At 39.0% G+C, this 26,321-nt stretch overlaps 1 protein-coding gene across 1 annotated transcript in view; it reads right to left on the reverse strand.

The window, feature by feature from the left end:
- The window catches only part of chn2 (chimerin 2), a 41,758-nt gene extending 16,349 nt beyond the window's left edge, over window positions 1-25,409 (reverse strand). The window contains exons 1-6 of the mRNA XM_036582949.1: window positions 24,923-25,409; window positions 9,019-9,057; window positions 5,908-5,963; window positions 2,859-2,890; window positions 2,402-2,515; window positions 1,446-1,716 (exon numbers count right to left, since the gene is read on the reverse strand). Of these exons, the coding sequence (XP_036438842.1) occupies window positions 1,446-1,716; window positions 2,402-2,515; window positions 2,859-2,890; window positions 5,908-5,963; window positions 9,019-9,057; window positions 24,923-24,971 (561 nt within the window). The 5' untranslated portion in view covers window positions 24,972-25,409. The remainder of the gene's footprint in view (window positions 1-1,445; window positions 1,717-2,401; window positions 2,516-2,858; window positions 2,891-5,907; window positions 5,964-9,018; window positions 9,058-24,922) is intronic.
- Window positions 25,410-26,321: the final 912 nt, after the last annotated feature.

The following is a 26,321-nucleotide window of genomic DNA, read 5'->3' on the forward strand; positions in this document are numbered from 1 at the left end:
CTGCTGTTATCAAGGGAGGCTCATGTGAAGTGTACTGTACAGTTAACATTACTTTTGACATTTAATTAAAAAATCATTCAGTAGGATATAATTCCTCTAGGAGTTTATCAGATTAGAATGCACATGGCAGACTCTGCAAGCCTGATAGTGGAAAGGGCTCAGACTCATCTGTCAGAGAATCAGACAGTGTGTCTGAGAGATGAGAGACTCAATCGGACGAAAGGTATGAGAGATGAGAGAGGCGACGGCACATTTGCCACCATTATCTTCCATCAGAGCCACTCAGGCGAACAGAAGCACCCTGCTCCTGGGACACTCCATCACACTCTGTCACAGAAGTGTCCAAATTTTGAGATTCATTCCTTTTTACTGTTTGTCTTATTCTTCTGGAGGACAAATGTTTGTCATAACAGGTCTATGCATGATAACCAGAATAAAGCTTAATATGCCAGACTCATTGAAAGGCTTTTTTGACCTGAATTAATAGAGACACATAGCAGCATATTTGAGTCTATACTTTGATATTTATTGTATGCTACAGATGGTAAAATATATGTAAAACACATGCACGGATACAGACAGTCCCCCACTGTGTGATGTGTTCTTCATGTTAAACACACACCCTGACTGATTAAAGGAAATGATAGGTGACTGACTGTGTGTCTGTTTATTGATTCCTCTTACAGGAAGCATAAATGGGTAGTCATTTACTAATAGCAGATGCTGCTTTGAATGTATGTGCTGATTAGAGATGCACTGTTCAATGGCCAATTTCGATTCTTGTTTCTTTACAGCCAAATTGGCTAATTTCCAGCACATATTCCAGTACTTTCTATTAGCCAAAGTCACAATATCAATAACAATATTTGCTCTCTAAGGTGGCAAACGTAAATTCTTTAATTAAAAATCAGATGTCTGTTCAAATTATGTGAATCAAATAAAATTCTACATTAAAAGTAAGAGGCAACTGGCTATTTAGTACAATGAGTCGTGCATAATTATTTTATGACATTTTGGTAAAGTTGCAGCTGCAGCATTCAAATATAGCACTTAACTGACTCATATTACTTACACTGTAAAACTGCACGCATCGGCCGTTTACTGATTGTATGTTTGTAGCAAAAATCTGCCGATGCCAATTTTAGCCGATTCTGATCATGTATCCCTAGAGCTGATTGCACCAGCTGTGTTCTGTTAATTATGCCATCTAATGCAACTGCTGTCCAAACACCAATGCTTGGAGTCAGCTTAACACACATTCAGTGTCATTCATCACATTCCTAGCTCCAGCCCTCCCCCCTTCCCAGAACTAGTCGTATTATTAGGATGTACGACAAAGATACAGTCATCACTGTGAGCCCTTTGCTCAAAGATCAGGTGGTGAACAACATAGCATGTCTGCCATGTCCATGAAATGCATTAATAAAGGTCTAGTTAGTACTCACCTTGTCATCCTGTTGGAAAGTGACTCTCTTGGGCTCAGAGCGTGCCCGGTTGAGACGGTGGGTAATCTTGTCTCTCAGTAAGGAGGTGTAGCCCAGGTGCTGGTAGATGGGGTTAGTGGTCATCTTGGCGATGTATTCGGACGCTTTGGTCTCGATGTAGAGAGTGATGAGGCCATCTGTGACCAGGTCATGCACCGACTCAAAACGCTTCTCTCCCACAAAGTGTTTCCCATCATAGAAGAGCCTGTAGTTTAGAGTCTGACCCCCAAACCTGATAGACAGAACACGGATGGAAAGACGATAAGCGGACAGACAGATTAATGGATAGAGGGATGAGAAAACAAATGCCACTGTGAATGAACGTGTAAGTGTGTGCACGTCAGTCAGCATTTGTGTCTGTTAAATGAATGTTTCCATATTCATAAGTTTACAGTAAGTCCTACTGTGTCTTAAACCACATCAATAAATCTGCATTTTCCTTAATGAATAGCTGGATGAGTGTTGGGGGTGTATTTATGGAAATAATTTGGGTGACTACTGACTTCTAGTGTTTGTTAGCAAAATTAGCCTCACAGCTCCAGTGCTAAACTAAAAAAACAAAAATTGAACATCAACATGTCTCGGCTGATCCACTGCAACTAAACTGTCTATTCATCAGACTAGTATTGTAAGATTGTACTCTTTAAGAAATAACAGGTCCTAAATAATTAAAATAACCTAATATTAGGCTTATTACTATATACATGGATGCCTGTGTGTGTATGTTCCTACCATTTTCTCCCATTTTCTAGCATCAACTAAACATTCAATATCATTAAAACAAAAATATTAAAATTACTGGTTAAAGAAAACACTTGTTAATAATATTTGTCAATATTTGTATATAATAATTTAAAATTTCTCAAAAGGGCACTTGTGTATGCATGTGTGTACATGACAGCGTGCGTCCTGTGTACCTCAAAGCGAGTGTGCAAGTGCCAGGCTGACGTTGGCTTTCTCTGATGAGGTAAGCCCCCTCTGCTCCACCCAGCAGTTCATCTGCCTGCTCTCTAGAGATCAGCCCATGGAACCTGTACCAAGAGCCCACGCGCTACTGAGACCAGTACACTCATACATGCTTACATATACATAAACTTCTCACTTCCTTACATACTCGCCCCTGAAATACAGACTCAAGGACATGCACACCCTCCATCACACACTTGACACATCCCATACATCACTGTCTTTCTTTTTCCAACTCTTGCGCTCTCCGTTATTCATATCCCCCTTATTAACGCCCACACATCTGAGAGTCTTGCACCACATCTAATTCCAGTCATAAATGACACATCTCTCCCATTCTCTCCACATCAGGCAGGCACTATCTGAAAAAGACTGAGGATGCTGATAATAATAAAGTTACACACTCACTCTCTGCCGTAGTACTTAGGCCTGCTCTCGATCTAAAAAACGAGAGAAAGATAGAGAGAAACAGAGACATAAGAACAAGAGCAAGAGCAAGAATACAAATTAGCATCAGGCATTATATGCATTTTCCCAAATCACATCTTCTATGGGCAAGCCTGAACAAATCCAGTTCAGTGCAGGCCATATATTTAATTAGAGAGCTTTAAGCCAGAGCACATTGAGACACATATTAATGTTATCCACTTTGTTACTTAATAACTGTGCAAATCTGCTCTACTTCTTACAGCACATCTGACATACTGACATTTAAAAATGATGAGCCCACTGGGGCACATCGGTGTGTTAAATGAACAAATATACAGTGGGTTGCCGGTTTATTGGGTACATCTACCTTCACTCAATGACCATTTAATGAAGTAGATTTACCTAGAGCTGTCATAATCATGAAAGATTAGCTGATGATTGTCATATAAATATCAAAAATTTAAAAAACGATTTAGCCATCTTACTTGTTAGCTGTGTTCACTTAACACTGGTTGTATTGTGGAATCATGCACACACTTACATAAACAGTCATAGTTACACAGAATCACATGCAGAGTCAAGCAAAGCTACGTTCTTCACAAGAGTGGAAACACAAGGAAAAAACACTCATTCTGCCAGCATACCTGCTAAAAATATTAAAATAAGCAACATAGCTAACAAATAAACAAACATTATTCAGCTCTGCCGTCTAAAATTGTTAGAGCACCAGGTTACATGTTTATTTTAATATGTCCCATGAGGTCTCAATTAATGCATTTACAGGTTTCTTTTATTTACATTTATGTGCCTCGACCTAACACCCAAATTCATATTTGCTTGCTGCAGCATAATACAACTGTAAAATCTAAGGACTATGTAAAATGACTGCAGTCAGTTTAAATAATTGCAATCATGTTAAATAATTGTGATTAGGTGGTTATGTATTAATTGTGACAAGTCTAGACCTACTATATAGGTGCACTTTGTAGTATGGCTGCACCGATACAAGAATTGTGGGTTGATGAAGATAGCTGATACTTTCACACACATATCTGCCAATGCAGATAATGCTGATACATAATCAGTTATAAATTGTAGAAATTGGTATCAAATCTAACTGTATTAGCATCACAGAGAAATAAAATATTTGTTTGTAGAGGGTTACAAATGCAGTAAAACTAATAAAATGCAGACATTTAGCACAGTCGTCAAGCGGCACCTAAATGTGCTGTCTATTTTTATAAATTTACTCAAGCAATTATCTGCCAATACCAAATATGATTCTGATATTATTGTGTATCCTTCCTTTGTAGGTTCACAATTATTGACTGTAGCCCGTTGGCTGCCGCACAATTGATCAGACCCCCTCTACCCCATCAATGGAAAGGGACTGCCCCAGGACCAATCTCAGCACAGCAGTGATATCAACATGGTTGTGGCATGTTAGTGAGTATGTCACTGGTACCAGTGCATTAGGCACAGCAGTGATGCTGAGGTTTAAAAGCAACTCAGTGTCACTGCTGTGCTGGTATAATCCACCAAGTAAAATATCTAGCCAACAGTAGGCTACAGTCATTAACTTTATACCTACAAAGTGCAGCTACACAGTCAATAATCAGGGCTCAGTCTGAAGGGGAGTGCTAGCCAGGTGCCATCCCTCTGGTCAAAAATAAGTGAAAAAAGCCTTACCATCTTTTCATCCCCTTTGGATTAATGTGATAATGCTTAACCTCTTAAATGGCCAGGGCCTCCCAGTTTTATTACACACTTCTATAATCTAAGAATAGCTCAACCAGTTTGCATTGAAGTCAGCAGTCACTGAATAATAAGCCTTAATATATAGTATGTCTGTGATTTTAAGGGGTTAAGATGTCTAACATTAATATTTTCAGTTCCAGCCCTATGTGACACTGGATGTTTAAGGAATTCTTTAGGTCAACCAAACATATTATGACTGGGGCAAGCACAAGAACACGCATGAACCTATAGTGAAGGTGATTAAGGAAAAAAATCACGCTTTTCATTGGTGATACAATACAGCAAGATGTGTGGGTTTCCTCTAAAAAGAGAACGAAAAAAAAAACACACATGATAACCAACATTAACCAGGAAAATCAGTTTGAAGTCAATAAAAATTACAACTGGAGCTTTTTATCTTTAGGGATTTGCTGTAGGGAGTTTTGTTATGGGGAAAATGCTCTGTAAACAGCCAACATGTTGAGAAGGACAAGTAAATTAGCTAGCATTGCATATAGCAAGTGACAGAGAAGCTCATGCCTTACAGGTTTTTTGAGAATGGAAGAAAGCCAAGTTGGTCGTGTATTTAGCAAGAAACAACAAAATTGCTCACAGACTGAAAGGGGATGCAACTTATCCTGAACCTAACTGATAAAATGAGTTTGATGAGAAATCTCAGGTTGAAACATGTTGCAAGCGTCTTTAAATGCATGGTAAGAAAATTAATTCTTCTTAAAGTCTAACGACTGTAGGCAAGGCAAGACAAGTTTATTTATATAGCACCTTTCATACACTGCAGTCACTCAAAGTGCTTTACAAATAAGAAAATACAAAGCTAATTCAGATTAAAATGTAAAAAGATGTAGGAGAACAGTAATTAAAAACATGATTAAAATTTGACTAAAACAATACATCTAAAAGACAAAAATTTTAGTAGAACTAAGAAAAGCTTATACTTTATTCTATATAAACAAATAACAAATGGCAGTCTAATCACAATATAAGACAACAGATACCTGAGCCAAAAACAAGGAAGTATATGCATATTACAGATCACATGTAACCCACTGTGCCCCCTGAATTTAATTTGACCAGTGCTGAAAAATATAGTTAAATGCACTTAATCTAACCTAAAAAATTTGTAACTCAGTGTAACCTTAATATGCTGTCTGTAACAGTCCCTGGTCACTGAGAACATCTGCCCCATTCCAATGTTAAAGGTATGGTCACAGAGCGCAACCAAGTTATCAACCAGATGCAGAAATGTACAGTGACATGCACCTTTACTGACCTCCTGTGGACAAGTGATTCTCTTTGGTCTCGGGGCCTCCTGCTGTAGTTGGTACACTGAAAAACACAAGCAGACACATACATTTCCATTTTCAGTTTCTCATGATTTTATATGCTAATAATAAAATATATCCTATACTCTGTAGTGTAAACTGCTTATATTCAATCCTGTACATTCGATTTAAAGATTTCTCACTCATTCAATTCACATGAATAGGATTAGTAGTCAAAACCCTTTCAAGTAATTTTCAGTGCAGAGAGACATTTTGTAATGGTTATTGATCCTGCTTTGGTCCAAATACAATTGAAGACAGACAGAAATTCCAACTTAGCGAACTGTCTAATTATTGTGTTGCTTCCCATTATACTTTAAAAAACAACAATGGTAAAAATAAGTGACTTTTGGCTCAATAAAGAATCTTTCACTGAATGATTGTTTAAAAAACCCACTCATTTGTAAGATCTTTTAGAGAACCAAAAGGCATCACTGAGCTCTAGCAAGGAGAATGTCACTACATTTGGACAGCAGACTAATCTCTGAGAATTTGCATTTCTCTCTGTGTGTATCAAGTTCTCAGCCTCTCTCTTCCTGCACCAGTAGGGACACCATATATGAAAGTGAATGTTCCAACTACATGATGCCTGCTTAGTTATTAATCCCCCCTTCTGGAAAACAGGGCTGCACCAGCATATGCCATCAAAGCAAGCGGCTATGGATTATGCGTGTGTGCTGGTTCAAGCCATTGAAAAATAAACTCCGAGCTCTGCAGGAGGTGAGCTGATAAATCAGCACTAACAGTTAGTCAATGAGAGTGAAGGCAATCAGGGGTGTTTGGCTGCAGAGGTTACTGTTCAGTGGTAAACGTCCTCCGGGAATGCCAGGTTTGGAGGCAAATGCTTCTGTCCTCTTGATAATTACAAAACATGTTAGTTTGACCACTTAAATTCAAAGAAATTATGGACAACTATGCATATCCATTCCTGACCCACATCATGGTGTAGCTTAATTCCATAGTAACTGAATAACTCATAGTATTTACTAAATAATAAGAATTGTAAAAATTTCATTAATAAACAAAGAAACAGTTTCTGGCATTCAGGATTTTGTAGATTTTTGGCTGCTGACAACAGATTACACATTACAAACCTTTAAGTGTTTTCTATTTTTGAGATTCCAGCTCAGGAGCAATGAGTATATCCACTCCAATTTCCATTCAATATCCATTATTACCAGCTTGAGCTCCCGCCAACAACACAAGTTTCGCAGTGGCATATGGATCAAAGAGCAGCATGGCTGTATGGACTGATCAGAACACAAAAACAACAGCAGATGTCCTGGGGCACTTTAGGGTGACATCGACTAGAACTGCCCTTGATGACTTCATTAGAAAAGCAGGCTGTCCCAGAGAGGAGCATGATGCAAACGCAGAGAGATGCTGGGACCATGTGGGAAACAGGAAGGCGTCCGGCGGTGATACCGCGGTTTTTGTCGGGGACGCTCAGGACAAGCAGCAAGGCCTGGACAACATCCACCAACTCGATAAGGACATGGCAGGCCCCGAAATACCACAAAGAGGGAGTGGGGAACTAAACTCTACGATGATAGGCCAAAAAAGAGCTGTCATGAAAGAGAGAAGTTCACAGTCAAGGCACAAACCCTAAACCATCGTCCACACTAAAAACAGTAACTCTATCGGTTATTATGCTTCTAAACTGTGGAACTCAATTCTTCCTTTTATTAGACAATCAAGCTCAGTGCACACTTTTAAGAAACATTTATAATCTGTTTAACTTAGTGTTTAAAACTCTGACTTTTTATTTATCTTTTAATTTGATCTCTTTTCTTACATTATTTTAAATTAGCACTCTGATTTCTTGTATTACTGTTAAGCTTTATCACCTGTCTGAAAAGCATTTTGAGCTGCCAGAATGAAAAGTGCTATACAAATAAACATTATTATTATTATTATTATTATTATTATTATTGCACTGAATTCAGCTGATTAAAATGTGTCCATAACCTTTGGTAATAACTGTGTTGATGTAATATAATTTATTAATGTGGAAATTATGTACAGATTAGAATTAGAAGTAAATTTAATGCATCATGTTTTTCAGTGCAGTGCAGTAGGTCACATTCCAAAGCTCTCATGTACTCAACCCCTGAAAGGAGTGTAGTGGAATTCTAAGACGATTATGAAATGTTTGTGTGATAAGAATGATTGTGATAGTCCAGACTTGTTGTGTTTAGCAGCTCTTGCTTTAATGCAGAAGTTACATACACACATATTACTTCTCAGCTGACTTAAAAAGGAAACACAGAAAAACCTTCTGGTGTTATATTACAGAACTGGGATGTTGGCATAGAGTCAATTACACTGTAGAGCCAGACACACACTGTGCAATTTTGGAAATCTTGTTATAAGATGAACTCACACTGCATGAAAAGGCTCAGTCCGAATAATATTCTGCAACTTGGGTGCTCACACTGCATAAGAAACGCAACCCCTATAGAGAACTCTGTCTATGGACAATTTCCAACAAAGTTGTTTTATTTAAAACAACACACTGCATGCCTGAAAGAGAAAGTGTGCTACAACAGTTTTGCTGAGTTGTCCCACACTCTGTGCTGAAACTAAAACCAAGAGATGATGTAAATGAGACAATACAGACTCTCTGCAGTTTACTTAGCAAAGATATTCTTTTTTAAAAATTGATATATTAACTTTTACACCTTACAATTGCACTCAGTCAAACAGAGCAAAGTTGGCAAATACAGACAACATAAAATGTCCACTTTTTGACGGCGTTCTGTTACTTATGATTGCCTGTGGAGGGACGGTGGTGGTGATGTGCATGCGACTTTGGGAAGCTGGTTCATGAGATTGCTCATATAGCAAGACAAGCGACCAAAATTTCTGACATGTCAGAAATTCATCCAATTGTCTGACAGCTCAACAGTTAATCGGGCATAGCTTATCCTGACCCCCTCCACAGTGCATGTGAAGCAATAGCTGAGGAAGCTGAAATTTGGCCCAATCCTGAAGTTTTAACACTGAAAACCAAATTAGGCTTAAAAATGGGCTTAAATCACACTGTGACTCGTACTTACAGTAGGATTTCCATATTGGTGGTTGGTAGTCTTCAGGATCTGTAAAACACAAAAAAACAAACAAAAAAGTCAATATGCTGCAAGCCCAACTGCCAGCCTAGGTTGTGTACCTGTGTGCTGAAATATGATTCTATCAAAGGTTTATTCCTTTTTCAATAGGTCGTTGGCTTATTTAGTGTCACTGAAGCGATAGGGAGTCTGTTTCAAGGTTATTACGTTGTTTCATTAGTGAGAGTTATTCTGCTAACAGAGGCTTGCACACAGTCACATGCTTCTGCCAATCCTCTTTCAAATCCCCGCAGGGGGCACGCGCTTTAATGTGATTCTATTTAGTCCCCATGCTCAGGGAGAATCAATATACACACATCCACACTATCTCTTACAAGCTCACACTCACATACGTATACTCACCAAAACACACACAGGGTTGCCGGGTTAAATGGACATTGATGGGGATAAGGGGTTATGGATACAGGTGTGCAGTGTGATGGTATGGTGGAAGATTTATTTCTGATATAAACACAAAGCCACTGCTTCAAAATCTCTTAAACGATATATATGGTCAAATATCAGAAAGTTGCAGGTTTAGTACTCGCTGCATTATGTCATAGCACTCATGAATAAAGCACAGAGCTGTATCTCTGAAATGCGCTTCCCCTTAATTTATGTTCATGTAAAGAAACTGCACCATTTCTATTTGCCATGCACAATAACATTGGACAAATTCAACTGATACTTTAAACCAAACCAATATTTGATGACATATTTTTTTCTTCCTCCAGAAGAGCAGAAATTTTAGGTTGCGCTGGGCTGCTACTCTAAAATATCAGCATTATCAAACTTCCAGCCATGTCCTGCACAGTCAGAATTCTCTGGATTCACTCAATCATTTCACAATATTATGTATGGTAGATGGCGAAAGACCTACATTCTTTGCAATCATGTGTTGAGAAATGTTCTTTCTGAACTGCACAAAGTGGTGAGCCATGAGTCTTGGTGGACGCTCTTTTACACCCAATCATGAAGCCCTTACATGTTATTAGTTCACCTGCTTATTGTGAAATGTTTCAAAATGGTATGACTTGAATATTATATAAACTTTTAAAGTCTTATTTCACCCTCTGTCCCAACTTTTTTTAACTGTGGTGAAGGCATCAAATTTACAACTTGTTCATATTTACAAAATACGATCAGGTTGGACAGCTAAAACATTAAAAGGCATTTCTTTGTACTTTGTACTTCTTTGTACTTTTTTGTCAGTTAAATAAAGGTTCAAGAGAACAAATCCCTGAGTCTTGTTTTTTTTCTTTTTGCATTTTATAAAATGTCCTAACTTTTCAGAAAATGGGGTTTGTATTTTACTGCATTTGCAGCTCTCTATAATATGTTATGTTCTCCATAATGCTAATCCAGGTGGATTTAGTTAGTTATGTGGTTTTGATATGACAGATGTCCCCACTTTACACTTAGAAACCTTTGGTATTAAATGTATGCTTCCCTTAGTGTTCTTTACCAAAACTCTATCAAAGACATACTATCTGATAACAGCTTTCTGCAAGTAGTTTTTGGTTACAAGATTCAGTCATTTGGTTAGAATTCATCTCTATCACGCCAAGCACTAATGCATCAATCTGCCGAGCATCCATAATATGCAATGCCTTAAAATAGTTGATCCAATATCCATGAGCCAGTAATAGTTTGTCAGACAAATTACTTTGTTTTCCATTTCAAAGAGAACGCTCCCACATACCAATAAACCAAACACACAGTGATGAGCTATTGTTAATTCAACATGACTATTCTATGTCTGTATTGCATAATTATAATCTCTGTAGGTGGGCATCAAATTTCTGTGTGATTTGAATCCTGTACTTTTGTGCTGAGGTTTCAATCTGTTTTACTGGATTTTGGCCACACTCGTGTACACAGACATTTGACTGCTAAGTCACTGCGAGCTCATGTTACAGCTAGAGATTTCATGATAAACTTCAAAATATCAAGTCCATTGGAAGCTGTACAGTGAGTTTGGAACAGCTGCGCAAAATGTTGCTGTCCTCCTTCCTTTCCGAGTAATTTTTCAGGGGAGTGTCACATAGTGAAAGAGAGGCCTACAATACCCAAAGAACCCTGAGAACTGGCACAGTGTAGATTAGCATGGTAAACTCATTACACACTAATGGAAACACAACGAGAAGAAAACTTGAATGCTCAAGCTGAGCAAGACTGAGACTCAGTCTTGTAAAAAGGAATGTCATGCTATAAGCCCATAAATGGAAAATGGTACGAAAAATAGCAGAACAAGACTGCAATCTTAAAAATGACAGAGAAATATTACATTAGATTACATTAGCTAAGTATGTTTTCGATAGTTGGAGTTAATGTATGTACATGAACAGAAACAGTCTGAACAAGAATTTTCCCATCAGGAGAGCAGCTTTCCGGGCATTCATCAATTGATCAATACTGTCTTTCGAGACATTCTGTGAGATGGACACACTTATTGTTTATTAGAATCTGAACTGAAGTGTCTGTGCATGGTTGATTTTGTTTTAAAATCGGTGTGTTATGTGGAGTCACTCTATAATTACTGATAAAGATGGGTAAAAAAGGTCATGAAACATGTCTTTGTGGTTAATTATATCAACGTTACACTGCAAATATGAGAATTTTAGGTGACGTAAATTTGGTCTAAGAAAACAAAACAACACACAAAAACTAACAAAAAAAAACAAAATCATTAATTCACAATTATTGGCACTCCTGAAGTCAGTACTTTGTGCAGTCTCCCTTTGCCAAAATAATAGCAATGAGTGTTCTCCCATATTGCTCGATTGGAGAACACAGAGCAAAAAATCTGAGACTCCTCAACAAAGAATCACATCAGTTACTCCTAGATCCCCATTTTTGGACTCTTAGCTTCAGCTCACTGTATTTTTCAGGGTTTATCAGTGTCCAAAGCTTCATATTGTGGTCACTGAACCATTTGTGTGTGGATTTGAACACGTTTTGCATCCCTGTCCTGCTGAGAATGTGGTTAAGGGTTTTTGTTTTCTTACACTAAATTTACTTCACCTAAAGGTTTGATTTTTAACCATCTTTACCAATAGACTATCCGACACTTGCAACACCCACTAATGAGCTACTATCATGTTATCACTGCTGTGCAGAGAATTGTCCATCACCCAAATAACATCTGGTCAGTGGTGGTCCTATGGGGGCCCTTTTCCATTAATGGATGGGCTAGAGGTGGGGTTGACACAATGTTCAGCAACAGATGAGCTACAGTCAGTAACTGTAAACCTAAACTGCACCTATATGGTGGATATATTTGATAAAATGACCAATTAATGTAGGTACAAACATTAAGTGTACCTAATAAACTGGCAACACAGATATGGGATATAGACCTAAGATTTATAGGAAAACTGGTAGCTGGTGAGCAAAAATTATTCTGTAACACTTCACTTAAATCCTGCTCCATAACACTACATAACTATACCACAAACATCTCATGGTCGATGTCATTTGCTGCCATGACATGTCATGACAAAATATTGCTCATTAATAAAATAGCATCATGTCACCTACTACTGCTTGATGTCATGATGGCTTATATCACACGCTACTCTAGTAAGCCATTATCAAATATATCATGACAATTAGTGGTATTGGTAACATGACACTGTTATATAATTGGATAGAGGTGGGCAATATGACCATATTTTATCATCATTGTTATTATCGTAATACACAACATGCTTTTCTGAGCATATTGTGGATATCGTCCGTACTTACAGAACACTGACCAGCTACATGTGTTACTGAAAAAAGAGAATATTATTAGGCCTGTTTTATTGGATTTAGTGAAGTACAGTTGGTGAAATGTGGAATAATAAATCTTCTGAGTTCTGATGGCAGTTTTTAAATGTGGCACTACTAGTGCATCGTATCTGTGTGTCAAAATGTTGTGTTACTTATTATGTATCATGAAAATGTCTTTTAAGTATCGTGATATGACATTTTTGCCATATTACTGGACACACTAATCTGTAATGACATGTTAAATGGTCGTGTCAATGTTATGTTGCAGGGTTCAAGTAAAATGTTAGCAATTATTCAGCTTTTAAAACAGGGTGTTTTAGGAGAGATTGGTGTGAGAGGGTATAAAAGTGTAATAGCACACATGTATTTGTGTATGTTTTCTGATCTTGTGTGCATGTATGCTGGTCTCTATGGATTCATGTCTTATTTCAGGCTGGGTTTCTCACTCTCTGCCAGCACTTTCAGCCTGCAGGCAGTCAGCACTTTTCCCCTGTACTGCCTACACACTCAAACACAGAGAACATAGACACACGCACACACAAAACCAGAGACACTCTTGAGCTTCATCCAGAACCTCTGTTTTATCCCAACCCATCCAACACACCACAACACCTTCAAACATGAACTCTCTTTGTGAATAACAAAATCTGTATTCTCTCCTACTGTGCTTCAACTGTCATCGTAATAATCTCCCATTACTAATGCATTAAGTCTCTGAGTCTCTGCACTTGGCACACTCAGCATCACCAGTCTGTGAGAGCAACGCATTTTAATTCTTCAGCTATGTTTTCAAACTAAACTACACTGGACTTTTATGTGCTAACTGGACCATGCTAAGCACAAATCTAAGCTCTGTGTCCAACAATAAATACAATCCAATTAATATGCAGAACACAGCAGTATGAGACAGATGAAGTGTATTCAAATATGTGTAGTACAAAAACATTACAGACCTGTACAAAGATGTATGATGATGATATGTCCTGTAAAATACCAACTGATGTTTTTGTTTGCTTTTAGCACCAAAGGTATTAACTAGGGATGCACCTATGTGGTTTGATACTGATACCCAATATTTTTCACAAGCATTTATGAAATGTAGAAACTGGGACTACATCTATCTGGATTAGCATTGCAATAATATTTATATGCAGAGGGATACAAATGCAGTGAAATTAATATGCAGACATTCTAGCGTAGCAGCCCAGTATAGCGCACATGTTCTGCTTTTCTAGAATACAATAAATACAAGACCAAATCTGTCAATGCCGATAATTCTGCATCCCTAGTATTAACTAGAACTGTAACTGTGAAATTGCAGCTCCAGACACAGTATACTGGATAAGCTTATGTCAGAAAGTGCTCTACTACTTTTAGGGACAGGTTTTGAAATTAATCTCTCTATCTCTCATTCTCTCTTGATGGTGGAGTGAATCACAGGGAAATTACTGATCGTGCTTTAACTTCACTTTCCACATCTCCTCAGATGGACTGTCCTTCCATATGGACTTACATGAGCACACGTTTTGACTGGTTTGAGAGAATGTATTGTGTATGGAGACTGGAGGGCACTGCCATGATATCTGAGCACTGGCAAACCGTCAAAATTAGATATTTTACTGCTAACCATTTGGAAAATGTGATTTATATTGGTCACTTGCCAGACGCTCGCTTTCCTCTTCCATTGGTTTTAATGAGAGGGGCCGTCTGACTCTGTTATTTTGTAGTGGCACTGCAAGGGAGGGTGACTGTATGATACTCAAATATAGCGCTACTAATGTACAATTACATGCTCTGCCACACTGTCCATTATGTTTAAGGAGGTATAAAATGCATGACGTACAAAGAATCCAATAACTGCATATGATGTGCACAAAGGATTTTTGCAGTCTTCACTATACAAATCAGCTGTAAATACTGTAGTGATAGGTGCACAATATATTGGTGGTTGATATTTGCTGATGAATAGGAAAACTTTAATTTGTACTATTAGTTTTATTATCGATATACAGCCATTAATCAGAACCAATAATTTAGTGTTCCAATTTTAGTTTCCACTGATACATGTATAAACACCGTGTAGCATTTGTAGTCTTTTCGATTCAAATGGATAGCATAGTGGAAAACTGCCTCAGTGGTTTCCATGAAAGACTGTTGTACTGAAACTGTTACACTCTCAATAGATTACAGCGTGAACTTGTTTTAAATATAAAAGAAGACAAAAACAACACTTTTTGGTAAAAGGGATGTGCACAGGCACTTAAGGTAACTGTTTGAGGTGCCAGTCTTTCAATATTGAAAGCACTATTTGAGTACAGCTTTAGCTTTATAGCTAATTAGGTTAATAATGAAATAAATGAAAAATATAATGAAATAATGAAGAATATATTTCTCTGACAAATGACAATGTGTTGGCACATTAATTGGACAGCAAGTCCTTATTACCATCCAACCTTGTACCGGTTAGCTGTAGTGTTAGCTCATTAGATTATCTGATGAGCCAGCCTATGTTCTGACATGCAGACCTACTGATTTCTCTCTGGTTGTTATGAATAATAAAACATGCTGTACAATTTTTAAATGTTTTTGAATTTGTTCAGCCCCCTAACACCATTGCAATTATCTAAAAAAGTAAGTCTACAGCCCAGTGCTAATTTCAGTCGCAGTCCTTTTTGCCTTTGCCTTCCCTGCAGTCAACTGAATATCCGATCATTAACTCTTATGGATGCTGAAATATCAAAATGAGTCACATCCCTAATTGGTATCAGTATCAGCCACAAGATGATGTTAATGTTCAGTTGTGGTTATCAGCTTAGAAATTACATATCAGTGCATCGCTAAATAAAATGAAAGGCAATAAGACTGGGATGAGACAATGTAACTGACTACTAAAGTCTCAAAGATCATGCATTATAAAAGCACTGTGCAAAAAAGTCTTGATGTTTGTGGGAGAAGAAGATATGAATATAAGAAGTGCATTTTCTCCAGAAGGAGAGAAAGCTATTAATTGTGTTCTGTTGTGACAGTGTGGCTTTCTTTTTGAGGACAGCACTGAGGAGTGTTTGCTGTTAGGGAAAAAGAGACAGGCAGCCACGGATGAATATAGTACAGAGGGAGCATGCCAAGGACAACATCCTTGTGCTGAGATGGTTTGCACCAAAGCCAGGCCATGATAAAAGCTGCCATGTTTGTTGTGTTCGCTGATAGCAACAGCCCAGGTGCGTATTTGAAGCGTCTTTCTTGCGGGTTTAGTCGGAGATCTCTTTTGAGTGATGTGTATGGGATTTTCTTGCGTAGGCAGCAGTCTGTCAGGCACCAAAAGCTGGCAGAGGAAATTATTCTGCTGAGCATTTCCAATGTGTGACGACTGCTTTGAGCAGGGTGCTTTGGCTGCTATCTGCAACACACACACACACACAGAAATGTACAAATACTCTACACCCACTCACACTCAGAATCCGCCTTTTCACACTCTCTGTCTGTGTCTCTTTCCCACTTGATTTTCTGTCTCTCTCTCCCTCTCTCTCATACATACAGCTCCCCATGTCCTCTGTCTTGATGCTGACTCTTATCTCTCACACACTGTAAACTTATGTGGATAAGAGCAAACACAGAACACCCACACTGCACACACACACTGCACACACACACACACACACACACACACACACACACACACACACAAGCAAAGCTTCTATTCTAGGGCTGAACATTACTGGGAAAAACTAATCACTTTTTTTCTGACTAATGTTGCGATTGTGATTAATAATTTTTTATGAATTAAGCTCAAGTCTATTTTTTCCCCAAGAAAACCAGCACTTCTATTTTTTCAGGTTTCAAGCTTGAACACTGAATCTGGAGTGCCAGACTGCTACTTCACAAGCTCTGTCACTAGATTAAAAATTGTCCTCTCAGAAATTGTTTAGACAATGATGAATAACATAGCACACAATTAAAACTGCACTGTTAAATTGCAATTTCAATATAAAAATGACTGCATCCTATCTGAACCCAGACCACAGCTGAAAAAGGAAGACAGCCCAGTAAAACCCCACACACATATGTTACACACACTCCCCCATCTAACACGCACAAACACATATGTTATTCATCCCCGACCCCCACACACTCTCAGTCCCTCACTCACACACACCCTTGCTGATCTAGTATTTGTGGGGACATGTGCTGTCTCCTGTGGGGAGGCCATCTGTACATCATACCATTCTGTAAGTGCTGCAGTACATTATGCAGAGATACAGCACATTATGCACTCTCTTAGTCACAAACAGCCCATTAATGAGACACCTCTCAATATGTTTTTCCAATTCACACAACGTGTGGATAATACTTAGCACAAGGTAAGGATTTGAATAAGTGATATTAATACTAAGTGGATTTCGGGTCTACGTTCGGAAACACCAATGAGCAACTCTAGACAAGGCATGGTTGAAAAGCCTAGGCTGGAAAGTGCTACAGATAGCTGGGGTGCACAATGATGTAGAATCATATCAGCATCAGCAGATATTTGCTTTAAAAGAACAAATATCGGCTACATGATTAGATTTGACTGATATTTTAAAAGTGATATTTGATGATGTATTTTCACAAATTTTATTAATTTCACCGTATTTGTAACCCTACAGAAATAAATGTTTCATGTCTTCATAATGATAATCCCAGAATTATGTTTCGGTATAGGCATCAGGGCGTCCAAAAGTCTGACATCGCTAATGAAAATTATGGGTGTAATGATTCTTCAAATCCACAGTTTGGTTCAGACACTGATTTTTAGAGCCATGGTTTGGTTCATACCTAGTTTTTTCTTGTTTTTTGAGGGGGGTGAAAAAGAAAAAATTGGAAAAAAAATTAGGCTTTTATAAAATGGTTTGTGGGTGCGACAGAATAGTGGTAACTTCTAAGACTGAAATTTGGATGAAAGCTGTCAAAATTCAAAGGTTGGACACACTAAATACTGAAAATTTTATATAGATTATATTTTGTTATTGAGGCTTCAGTGTAGTTTTCTGTTAAATTAAAGATTTCTTCTTTTTTCTGTTTTCACTGGAAATAAATAAAAAAGTGGCTCATGGCTTTTGCACAGCACTGTGTCTATAATATACTTTCCTAAGCCTAACCCTAAACATAACCATAACCTCAGTGACCAAAAAGAAATGTTTTTCCCCCTCAGTTTTAAAACTTGCACGCACACACATACACACACACACACACACACACACACACACACACACACACACACACACATTGATCACTGATGTTAGCATGAAGATCTATTGTTTGGTAATGTGATTCCAGCACTGTGTGATGGATGGCACTAAGGCTGTGTACAACTGTAATGAATAATGAATGCAGAGACAGTGGATGCATTGGGTTTTAAACAGAGCCTGTCCAAAACTCTGGCTTTCCCCACACACCTATGAAACTACAGGTTTAAATAAACACCATATTTCACTGTGCCTTACCGGCCCTAAAGCTCTGGACAGAATCATGGGACACACGCAGTGCAAAATGTCTTTAAAGAAACAAAAATATACAGTGTCCATTGCAGTAAACTCCACCATCCATATAAATATGAGTTTGCACTCATGAAAGGCTTTTAATGTAAGCTGAATGTAAATGTAAATCCCTACAAAATTAAACTATGTAATTAATCATGTAATTGTGTAATTACATTTAAACTGTATAGCAAAACATCAACAATGACTCTAGACTAAGGGTTAAAGGGAAGTGTGCTTCATTTTCCAGCTTTGTCACTGCGGGCAGAAGGCCCATTAAGTCTCCATTCATGTGTTTTATTGCTTAGTGTAGAGCTAAAACATGTAGGGAGGCCAAGAGGGCTTTTATGCTGGTTCACAGCCTTATGACGCTGGTTTAGGCAGTCAACAGTCCAGGAATGACAGGCTAACTGCAGTACAGCAGAACAGCACTATACCCACAACACAAGGCATAATTGCATGATACATTACAATAAAAGAGAATGGTTGGGTTCGCACATTTCAGCATACGATCCCTCGCTGTGTTGTACAAAATCCTACTAGATTTGTACTACTTAACGTTCACAGGCTTACAGCCTCGGGCTGGCTTTGTCTCCTGTAGTGGATGTCTTCCTTTAAGGGGAACTTCAAAGGGCACTGACTGGCCTTTCATGTCAGAAGCACTGAACGCTGCAGCATCCAGTCTGCCGGAGCTGCTCTCTGCTTGTTTTCAGCCCTAGTTTCGTACGAAATGGAACGAACACGTCTTCATGTCCCTTGAAAGTCACATGCGAATGGGTTAGGATCGTTCAACCTCTAGCTGTGCCAAAAAGCATTCCAGGAAAATAATGATACCCTTGTGAGGGAGTCTGGGAGCCTGGCAGAGGCGCGGCGAGCAGCGTCTGATGACTGGGCTGAGGGCACGGCGTTAATGACAGCCCTGCGCACCACAGGCCGAGGAGACTTTCCTCTGCTCCCAGCTCGTGGTCGCAGCACCAATCTGCTTCTTCAGCAACACACACATGAGATAATCTATTCGAGAATGTTTAGGGGGCCACAAAGCTGGGCTGGCTTGGCCTCCTCCTCTCTTGGATTGGCCTGCAGAAGAAAATGTGATTTAGTGTGTGTGTGTGTGTGTGTGTGTGTGTGTGTGTGTGTGTGTGTGTGTGTGTGGTGGTAGGGGAGTTAGAGGAAGAACGGAGTGAATCACAGTGTACACAACCAAACCTAACTTGAGGAGAGGCCAGCATGTGCAAACACAGCTCACTCTGTTCAGCTCTAGAGTAGTATTTTTTCTCAGAGAAACTTTATCTTCTTCCACACTACATTACTATACAACAGCGTTTTATACCACAACTCCTAAACCACAGTGTTTTATACCACAATCTCCTAAAGTACATACCTACAGCAAGGTATAACCCTGCTCAACAGTAATATATCTTTGCTGTCATATCAATGATAACTCAATGACTCATTTTTGTTCATTTTCCTTTCTTTTTCTTTTTTTTACACCTTCTGAAAATGTCTGTTGTCCTTTACATGGTGTGAACATTTCATGATGAATGGACGAACAGAAACGGCCAAAATTGCTTGGAATACATTTCAGGCAATATACAGGTTCATCTAGTATACCGTATGCCATACAGTATGCCATAACCTTTATTTACTTTTTAAATCCAATTTTCTACCCGCTAGCTAGCTCTTCCTATGCTAACAAGCTGGAGGGTGAAGGCTTCCTCTGAGACACTTGAAGCCAGTCACTGCATCTTTTCAAAAAGCTGCTAATGCAACAGCTCAACACATCAACACACTTGGAGGAGTTGGCTAACTGCCAATTCCATTACGTCAGCTAAGAGACACTTGCGTTAGATAGCACCATGCTGGGTGGAACAAGAAGACTCCCGAACACGGATGGCTGTGGCATTACTGGGGATGGAAAAGCCTTTACTCTCACATGGACTGCAGTGCCACCTCCCTTGGTCAGCTGCATGAGGCAGTGCCGCAGTCTTGGGGCATGGACTTTCCTGCTACTGATAGTGTGAATAACGTGTAATATTTACTCAATTCCTGCAGTGACTGACAGTCATAAATGTAATTACATGTTTATGTGAGACAAATGATTTGAGGAATTTGAACATGAAACAAGTTTTAGCCTCAGGCCAAGAGAAGCTCCTGTGTGCTTATGTGTATGTGCTATAGGTTAAAGGTTTATATTTTTTAGCTGTTTTTACTATTTTGCAATTTATTTTAAATTTACTTCAGTTTTTAAATTTGGTTCTTATTAAAAGTGAGAGGACATCCCACAAGAATAAAGCTACTGTAAACCTGCAAAAAATAGGTTTTATGTAAGCATCTGAATTAGTTTTATTTAAAAACAAAAAATTACAATATACTGTCAGATTAGTAATAATATATACTGTAAGAAATTTTAGTTATACTGTGACATTCATTTGTGGCCACATTACATTACCACTAGCAATTAACATACATTAAAGTTAAGAATGTTTTTTTCTTTTCTTAAAGTTTCCATTTTGGAGATGTGGCTTTGTTACGACAGCCATGATATCATGATAATCTGATTAACTGCCACAGAAAATGCCTGCACTTGGCACACCCACTGAGCAAAGCCTGTGCTTTGGCATTCCTGGTTATCTGTACTAAGGTTAGGGTTAGTTCTGCCTATATCACTCCTCTGCCTTCAAAGAGCCTCCCTGTGTCCTCCCAGATGAACAGGCAAAGCATTCTTCTGGGGGAGTGAGTCCATACTGGACCCACCACTTTTCCAAGCAGCTCTTATCTCCCTCAAAACACTCTTGCTCCATGTGTTTAAACACCTGCAAGCTCTTTCGCTCTTCACACGTCGCAAGGCAACAGCCATACACAACATCTTTATTATGGCTTTAGGAAATGTTAGATCCTCAGGCAAAATTATTCAGCGGTCCAAACTACACTCATCACAAGTGAGCATTTATTACTGTAAAGTGCACAGACATGAATATTGCATATCTGAGGCATTTGTACATCTGAAAAGCAGATTCAGTGCCAAGTGAATCCAATTCATTGCCAGCCAAGGTCTTCTGCACCTAATATGCCTATTACATGGCTAATGTTCCATCTAAATCTATAATGTAGACACCTCTAATGTCCATAATAACCATTCAGAACATGTGCTTCACAACAGTATATGCATCAAAGCGTGTTTTATGAGCAGCTGAAGCACAGATATAAGGTGCAAAACAATGGCAAATCACTGGCCTCCCAGTTATGTGGTACACAAACCTCTCAGCATTTACAATGACAAAGGATCTGAAAAGCTCATTTTCAACTGCAATGATTTTTTCAGGATAATAAGGTCATGATAATAGAAAATCTCCCTCAAGTGAATAAAATGAAGGGAAGCGGGGCTCTTTGGGTAATTAGCTTTCATTGGGCTCACAGCACAGGGCTTAATGACTCACTCATAGCGGAAAACATCTCTCACATTCATCTCTTCATGACTTCGGCTTCACTGCAGTTATTACCTGAGCCATTTGTACCGCTTCGTATTCATGTTTAATAAGCTTTAGACTGTGCACAAAATGTATTATTATGTCTACCCCTCCTTTGAGAGATATGGCTTTGACAAGGAGAAATTCGCACTAATACTGACGTCTCAGGTGAACTACAATCAGATATTAGTGCTCCCCAAGGCCTCACACGAGAAGTAAATGTGCTCAATTGGTAGAAGCCTTCTTTCCAAAACTGCTCTTAGATACCATGTTCATGTTTTCTGGGTTTAAACCTGTAATCATACTTGCATTTTTGACTCTAATCAAGTCAAAATTTGGTTGAATTGGCACTGTTTCTATGTCAGCTGGTACTACATGTATAACAATCAAGTTTTCTCTTGTTCTTGTCTGGAGTTTTCTTTGAGGGCACTTTGGGGTGATCAGATAGTTTATGATAATAAATGGCCAGGAAAGATCTTTTTACACTTGACATAAACATTTAACTAAGGTGATACTGATGAAATTCAGTATCATGACGTTTCCAAATGTATGATGTATTAAACATATTATACATAGTTAATAAGATAGCATTAATAAAGTTAATGCTTCTTGCTAAAAAAAAACTGACATAGCTTATTTTTGCAACATCTGTCATGGTATACCAGCATCCCTATGCTCTTAGTCCATATCCTACATTTTTCTCATATTTTACCTTTTTTACTCAAGAGGTCCACTTATGTTTATGTATGTCCAGGCGGAAATGCTTATAACTTCAGTGTGTATGTGCAGGGCTAATCTGCTGTAGGCTGAATAAGCAGATACATGTAAATGTGTTGGTTCTCATGACATCACAGATATAATGAATTCAAAATGGACTGTTTATGCAGCGTATTTTTTCCTATAAGGTCCATATGGATAAAGTAGTGGACAGCACATTTTGAAATTTTAACAATGCTTACATACTAAATCAAACTCATTATTTAAAAAACCATAGGGATTTTTTCTTTAACACTAAAACAGCAAAACCCTGTCCACTCCTCACATACAGTCACTTTTAACTTTTCTCATTGAAACTTTGTCATAACATCATTAGCCAGAATGTCTTTACTACACTGTTTTTAAACAGTAATACTGCATGCAAAAGCAATTGTGGCTTCAGTGAAGAAAAGGCAGATGATCTATAATTCTTTACCTTTGGTTTTCCAGCAAATCATGTGGCAGTGTGGCCAATTTGGTCTAAAAACAGAAAGTGCTCTCTTAAAACTAAATAATGGTGATCAGAGTTGCTCCGTGTATCCTTTATTACAACCAAGTAATCTCTGACTGCCCTAACCACAAGGCGTGCACCTCTCACTGAAGCAATCATAGCAGTCCAGCACTAGCATATTACAGTTCTGTTCCAGTTATGAGTGAGAATAGATGTGGTTTGTGCACTGGCAACTAGTCCAGTATACCGGATGCTGACATACCCTTGATGTACCACTAGTTCTCAGTTTTAGAAATATTTTTAGTGAAATGAAGCGTTGTACCCATGACATAATGCCTGTAAAATAGCAGTGTCCCTGTTGCCAAGCAGTTGGTTTTTAGTTTATTTCTATTCTGCACACTTTACACATGGTACTAGGTCCTGACAACTGCTATATTTGTAATTTAGTGGGTGCTCTTTTTGAAAGAGCGGTTTAAAAATCATAACATTTAGGACCAAAAAAGTAACTTTTCAGGAGAAGAATATTTTTAACTTTCAACGTAAGTTTGCATAATAAGATTTTATCCTATGTCTCTTGGATCAATTTCTGTTCACCCATTTGTCTTGACATTTCGAAACAATGTAAAAGGCAGCTCATATTTTCACACTGTATAAAAAGGCCAAAATGAAGATATGGAGGAAAAACATATTAACTTGTACTGGAATTTAATGTAAAATTAATTTTTTTCCCAAATCATTTTTGGCTATTTCTGTTGGTCCATTCAACATGAAATTTTAACACAATGTTCATTCTTCATTAAGTACACCTTGTTTCTACATTCACTGTCCATTTTATCAATCCCACTTACCATACAGGTGCACTTTGTAGTTCTACAATTACAGACTGTAATCCATCTGTTCCTCTGCACACTTTGGTAGCCCCCTTTCACCCTGTTCTTCAGTGGTCAGGAATCCCACAAGACCAGCACAGAGCAGGTATAGTTTTTAAACTCCTCTGTGTCACTGCTGGACTGAGAATAGTCCACCAACCAAAAATATCCAGCCAACAGTGTATTGTGACCACTGATGAAGGACTAGAGAATGACCCACACAAACTGTGCAGCAACAGATGAGCTACTGTCTTGGACTTTACATCTACAAGGTGGATCAGTAAGGTGTTTGTGTCTAATACAGTGGACAGTGAGTGGACACAGTGTTAAAAAAACTCCAGCAGCACTGCTGTGTCTGATCTACTCGTACATGCGCAACACACACTAACACACCGCCACATCAGTGTCACTGCAGTGCTAAGAATGATCCACCACCCAAATAATACCTGCTCTGTGGTGGTCCTGTGTATGCAGAGAAACAGATGGACTACAGTCTGTAATTGTAGAACTACAAAGTGCACCTATTTGGTTAGTGGAGCTGATAAAATAGACAATGAGCGTAGAAACAAGATTTAATGAACATCTGGTATATATATATATATATATATATATAAAGCCAGCATTACTAATGTAATATCACGACATATTCAGAAAATATCGTACACAATTGTATCATCGTAGCAATGTATCAATCCCGCCCACCACTACTGGCAATATCACAGCTCCAGACCCTTTGATGAAGTATACTGAAGCCACAGTAATGTGGGAAAAAATACACGTTTCTCATTCAGGAACGAGGAAAACAGACTTGAGCTGAATGACACACCTCAGCGTGTTCTGTCCTGCTTTAATGAGTAACTAATAGCATTTGCTCGCCAAACCCAAAGCCATGATATAGCCTGCTAAAACGACCGCACAGCGGCTTCTCTAAACGCTTATTTTCGGGCTAATATCGAGGTTATAGCTGGAAAGTGGCAGAGCGCGAGTTCCAGTCCCATAAACATGCCCACTTTGACCAGTACTCACCAGAGGAGACGGAGGAACCTGAAAGACTTGAGTTACTAGAAGCTGCCATATCTCAGTCAGTCAGCCAGTCAGTCAGTCTCCTTCTGCTACCTCGTCCATCTCAGTCTTCCACCTTCTCTCTTTCCCTCGTGTCTCCCAGGCAAGGCAGTCTGTGCTCATCTGAGAGGGGCTCCTGTCCTCGCTGCTGTCCAGCTCTCACAGAGCTCCGTGACGCTCCACAGCAGACGGGAGTCGCCAACGTTGCCGCATTTACAGCCGCTTCAGTGGCAACAGAGCGGGATAAAAATAGTCGAGGCGCGTTTTCTGGAACCGTGCGAGGGGGAGATACGGCAACCTGTCAGCTGGAGGTGAAGAGCTGAAACTTTCAGTCATTCCGTAACATTCGCGCCTGCGTTCGCCATGTCGAAGAGGATTAGTCTAGCGCTGGTGTACCGTCTCCATGTGCCACTCCGGGCTCGGTTAGAAACACACCACGCTCTGCGGCTGGGTCCGCCTCCTTAAAGTGGAAGCGCGCCGCGTGGCTGTGGACGCGCACCCGGGCACGCGCACGCCGCCCGCACGCGCGTGGGCCTGAAAAGTTAAGCAGCTACTGCAGAGCATGGATCCAGACAGGCCACTGTGGTGCGGTTTATGATTAGAGTGCTACCAAATTTGAGAAGTTGTAAAGTTGTTGAAACACACTGTATGTGCAAATATGCCCGGACACTCCCTAGGAGTGAATTCAGTTACTTTAATATGCACAAATTGTTGATACAGGAGTTCAGTTGTGCACAATCAGCTGGAATTAGTCTCCACAGAAATCCACTGACAATAGAATGGCATGCTCTGGAGCAGCCATGCATGAGCCCAAAGACACCATGCCCAAATCCAAGCGTTGGCTAGAGTGGCCTAAAGCCCCCCAGCATTGGACTGTGAAGCAGCGGAACTGTGTTCTCTGAAGTTATGGAGCTCCATCTAATACCGTTGGGATGAGTTAGAGTGGAACTAATCATCCAACATCAGTACCTGACCTCACTAATGATCTTGTGGCTGAATGCAATCATATTCTCACAGCAATGTTCCAACATCTAGTGAAAAGCCTTTGCAGAAAAGTAGAGGCTGTTACTATAGCAAAGTGGGAGAAGCTCCCTATTAATACCCTTGATTTCAGAAGAAACATTGGATGAGCAGGTGTCTACAAATGTTTGGACATACCATGTTTTAAAAAGAAACAAATAAAAAACAAGTTATGGATATCATGAGTGTAGAGGTTGAAGGGGGTGCATAGTAAGTCTGGAAAATGCAGTGGCATTTTCTGTTTTCTGAAAAAAAAAAAAGAAAATCTTAAGCAGCCACTTATGAACCGGCAGTAAGGCACATGTCAATACAGGCCTCTGTGGTTACTGTAAGTTACTGTAAT

The sequence above is a fragment of the Colossoma macropomum genome, unplaced genomic scaffold, assembly GCF_904425465.1.
Source record: "Colossoma macropomum unplaced genomic scaffold, Colossoma_macropomum, whole genome shotgun sequence".
NCBI classification, from domain to species: Eukaryota; Metazoa; Chordata; class Actinopteri; order Characiformes; family Serrasalmidae; genus Colossoma; species Colossoma macropomum.